Raw genomic sequence first — 4,587 nt, 5'->3', positions numbered from 1 at the left:
GACAAGAGTGATTGTGTAACTGTATCATATCTTGAGGGGGAAATTAATGGAGCAAAGGAAGTTATACTTCTAGCCCTACAAGCTGCAATACAATCCACAATAGGCAATATTGCTCGGGACGCCCGGCAAGCATTTAACGATAAAATTGCAGAGGCTCGGATAACTTTCACTCGTAAATTTGACAAACTTACAAGTGATGTAGACATAAAAATGTCTGACATAACAGCGTCTACAAATAAAAAATTTGATGCTATGTCAAACATAACAGGGACTACAATGAAAAAGTATGATGTACTGGAACAGAGAGTTGAAGTATTGGAGAAAAACCATAAAGAAGTTTTGGAGAGAAACTATAAAGTCAGGCCATCATCATCAGGTGGACTGGGATATCCAGGACTGAACATTAATCCAAATCATAGAATAATACAACCAAAACCAAAACCAACTGATGATGTATTAATGGAACCAACATGGTGAATGTATTCCCTCGTTAGGTTAGGTTAATAGCTACGTTAGGTTAGCTGCATACTTACGTTAGGTTAGGTGTTAGGTTAGTATTCCCTCGTTAGGTTAGGTTAATAGTTACTGTAGGTTAGGTTAGGTTAGGTTAGGTTAGGTTAGGTTAGGTTAGGTTAGGTGTTCGGTTGCATAGCGGTAGGTTAGCGTACTAGGTTAGGTTACGTTAATACATACGATAGGTTAGGTGTTCGGTTGCATAGCGGTAGGTTAGCGTACTAGGTTAGGTTACGTTAATACGTTAATACGTTAGGTTAGGTGTTCGGTTGCATATTATGTTACGAACGCGCGCGAAGAGGGCGTAGATGTCTCTCCAGATGTCCCGCCTATCTGGGGCCGGAGGCCCCACCCACCTGGGCGGAGCCCAGGCAGTGGGCGGGGCCCGTTAGGGCCACGCCCCCCCCCCCCCGTCGCCACCAACTTTTCGGATACCCCGCCCCTTTCCGAAGCCCCGCCCCCTTTCCGAAGCCCCGCCCCTCCCCTCCCCGAAGCCCCGCCCCCCGACTCCCAACATTTGCGCATGTACACCCCTACCCTCATCGCGCATGTGCGCTCCCACCATTTTCCCACCGCTCACGCATCGAAGTCGATACCCTCCGGAGAGCACTCCACAACATTCAGTTCGAGAAGTCATCTCATCGAGAGCAGTCCACTCCACAACAAGGCAGTACGTTCCAACGACCAACTTGATATTTGAGTAAGTAAATTAGGAATGTTATTTTTTATATCAACTAACTTTGTATTATTTCTTCTTTTTCAGAATGGCAACCAATACACAGGAGGTGAATAATGCTGTGGCGTCTATTCTGCCGGTGTCCGCTGACCAGGAGGAGGCAGCATCTTCGAGAGCGGTGACGGTTGACCAGCCAACCACTTCGCGTTCGCGAGTTAGGTGCAGATCTTCTAGCCCTGACTTATTCGAGGAGGAGGAGGAAGTCAGGGCTGTGAAGAAGGTTTGCCAACGACCTGCAGCAAAGGTTGGTCCTATTTCAAAGTACCGAGCTACTTGCAATAGGACTAATCCTTATGCAGGTAGTTTTTCGACCTCTCGTAAGAGGGCCTCCACACCAGCAGCAGCACCAGCAGCAGTGGAAATTCCGAGGAGTCCTTCTCCGGAGTTGGTGATATTGTCGCCGTTGGTGACGCGACTACCACCGCTGCCAGCGACACCGGCGGATCCTGAGGTGTTGGTGCCACAGCCTATCGGAGAGGTTAGTGAAAAGATGAGTGTTTTTCTGCAGAGATGCAAGAAAGCAGAACGAGCTGCCCGATCTAGCGAGGCCGCGTTGGTTACCATGAAGCGACAAATGGCTGAAATGGATAACCGACGGAGGGAAATCCAAAAGGAAATGGCCGAAATAGATCGGAATTATGCATCTCTGCAGGAAAGGTGTAAAGCAGAGACCTCTTCGATAAAGCTGTACAAAAAAATAGTGACAGTTATGGACACTCTTTTTGTAGATGAAGTGTAAATGTAAGATTAGTTTTAGGTTAGTTAGGAGTATTTAATTATGGTAGTTTTAAGTTTATATTTGTTAAGTTTATATTGAATAAAGGAAAAGGAAGTGAAATAAAGGGTGTACACTGTTTTTTGGTTTGGTACACATTGAACAATGCGATGGTTGGAGCATTTTTCTTCACTTCCTCTTATTATTATTATTTTTTTTATTTCAATTCCAAGTTCTTCTAGACAAATACCTCACATCAATTTTTGTGTTCTCTAATCACTTGTAAATAATTTCATGTGAAGAAAATTTAAAAAATAAAAAATAGACATGTTTCATAGTGAAATCGACAAGTATATTTCATTTGTATTTTATCCATTCAAGTATCTCTTTCATTGAATATGTCTTATGTCACTTTGCAATTTACCCCTACTCATTGAATATGTCTTATGTCACACTACAATTTACCCCTACTCAATGTTCCACTCCTCTCCCACTCCCTCTCGAAAGTATAAAAGTAGAAATCATCTGATGAAACATTCAGTTGATCAGCTAGCATCGAGATGGAACCCGATTCAACCTCCGAACCCTATAGCTGCCCGGATCAGGGGTACAACTTCAATTACTGGGATAACAGCCAGGTACAGGTTGTCTCTTCCACCACGGAACCCCACAGTCCGCCATACGAATACCGGGATCACGACATCAGGATGCAAGTTCAGCATGTCACTGGCAGTGACGAAGGACACTTGGATGACTCGGAATATCCAGATCCTGACGGATGGTGGGACCCTGCTTATGATGACATTGTCCCAATGAGTAGCGACGACGACGATGATGACGACGACGACTCTGGTGATGATGCTGATGACGAGCTTGACGTTAGACGTCCTCCACCATCCCCTATCCTCATCGAGGATAGTCCTCCGCCATCCCCAATCCTAATCGATGATGATGTCCTCAATTCCGATGATGACATATAATCATCTACTCGTCCATCATTTCCTTTCCTTTCCTTCCACGGAGTACACACTTTTTGGTTGGTGTACACGAGGCACTGCGAGGCTGGGGCAGTGTCTTCCTCCCTTCCTCTCCCTCTTATTAGTTTTTTTTCCATAATAATCACTAGAATTTCTCCTAATAATCGCTCAGAGTTTCATTCTTGATGTTTTCGAATCTCAAACACTGTTCTACATTTCACCCCCTCCATTTCATTTCTTCCAATATAAATATAGCAACAATCCCAGTTCTATATCATTCTTCCACAATGTCGAGTACAGGACCCATCCAAGTACATGAAATAGATTCAACGTCTGATCATTTGAGTACAACCTTCGCTCAATTTCTGCAGCGAATCTATGATCTTCCTGATGATTTCGCAGAACGAGTGGAACAAGGTATTCAGGACGACATAGATGCTGTTGACGATAATAATGCGGATGATGTGATTAGTATATCATCTGATTCAGCTGATTATGACGACGACGACATCATGAGTATATCATCTGATTCAGATGACTACTATGAGGATGATATCATTAGTATATCATCTGATTCAGATGACGATACCATAATTATTGTTTCTGATGATGAGGAGCGTTAGTCCATATCATTGCATGGATTAATAAAAAAATAACAGCCCTTTTCAGGGCTACAATTAAAGACTGAAACAATAAAAAAAATAGCTCTTTTCAGAGCTACCATTATACTTTCAAACAGAAACAGATTCATACCATTGTTAACATTATGTTAACATTATAATCTCAAACGAAATATATGTATGTGAAAGTATTCATCATTATATGCATATGAATGATTGACAAATGCCAACTTCAACTTTCATTTAAAGTAGTACTCATCATATGCATAGATATTCAATGACTATCAAATTCCAAATTTCGACTTTTCAGTCAAAGTAGTAATTTATTTGTCATATAATGTATAGATATTCAAAGACTAACAAATTTCCAACTTAGACTTTTATTAATCAAAGTATTCATTTGTCACATAATCTATGAATACTAATACAACTAACTACTGTTTGTGTGAATAATGTAGCCCTGAAAAGGGCTGTTGTTTTTTTTTTGACCAGTAGGTCCACGGTTATTGTGCCACAGGTTGGACATTATTACATATAATACATGTAGATACTCGGGTGAAGTTTGTTAGTGGCCTCTCGCAAGCTTCACACCAATTCTGTCCCATTTCCATAATTGAGACAGTGTTGTGGGTGTTGACATGGGCATACCACCCTCCATTATTGTTTCTATGCGAATAAAACCGAAAGCAGCACCAACATAGTTTTTTGTTCTCTCCATCTATTGTGCTGATCAATACGTATGCATCCAATGCACAATACAAATCCAAGGGATCTTCCAGTGTCTCACTGACATTGAGTGTTCGCATACCGATCCTCATAGCACCATCACCTTCAGTTGTGTCAGCTTCTATCCCTTCATCATCTCCTTCTTCATCCATGACCCTCTCAAACTCCATCACGTCATCATCTTCGTCGCTTTGGTTGGCCTCGTTTTCAACTTCGTCTATCTCATCTTCATCGACTCCAACATCTTCTGCTTCAACTATTACTTCCTCTAGCGGAACATTGACATCCTCATCATCTGAT

At 42.1% G+C, this 4,587-nt stretch overlaps 1 protein-coding gene across 1 annotated transcript; it reads left to right on the top strand.

The window, feature by feature from the left end:
- Positions 1 to 1,061: 1,061 nt before the first annotated feature.
- Positions 1,062 to 3,051, top strand: LOC141480920 (uncharacterized). The gene is made up of 2 exons (XM_074171663.1): positions 1,062 to 1,213; positions 1,277 to 3,051. The coding sequence occupies exons 1-2, from the start codon at positions 1,062 to 1,064 to the stop codon at positions 1,986 to 1,988; spliced, it is 864 nt and encodes a 287-aa protein (XP_074027764.1). The 3' UTR covers positions 1,989 to 3,051.
- Positions 3,052 to 4,587: the final 1,536 nt, after the last annotated feature.

The sequence above is a fragment of the Leptinotarsa decemlineata genome, unplaced genomic scaffold (genome assembly GCF_025532065.1).
Source record: "Leptinotarsa decemlineata unplaced genomic scaffold, Ldec_3_MD MMD2_tig00000026_RagTag_RagTag, whole genome shotgun sequence".
NCBI classification, from domain to species: Eukaryota; Metazoa; Arthropoda; class Insecta; order Coleoptera; family Chrysomelidae; genus Leptinotarsa; species Leptinotarsa decemlineata.
The sequence above is the reverse complement of the archived record's forward strand: the minus strand, read 5'-3'. Positions and strand labels throughout refer to the sequence as shown.

Excerpts from the sequence above, each read along its gene's own strand:
- LOC141480920 (XM_074171663.1), top strand. The coding sequence starts at position 1,062 with ATGTGCGCTCCCACCATTTTCCCACCGCTCACGCATCGAAGTCGATAC. Across the intron at positions 1,214-1,276 it reads ACGACCAACTTGATATTTGA|AATGGCAACCAATACACAGG; the intron begins GTAAGTAAATTA and ends CTTCTTTTTCAG.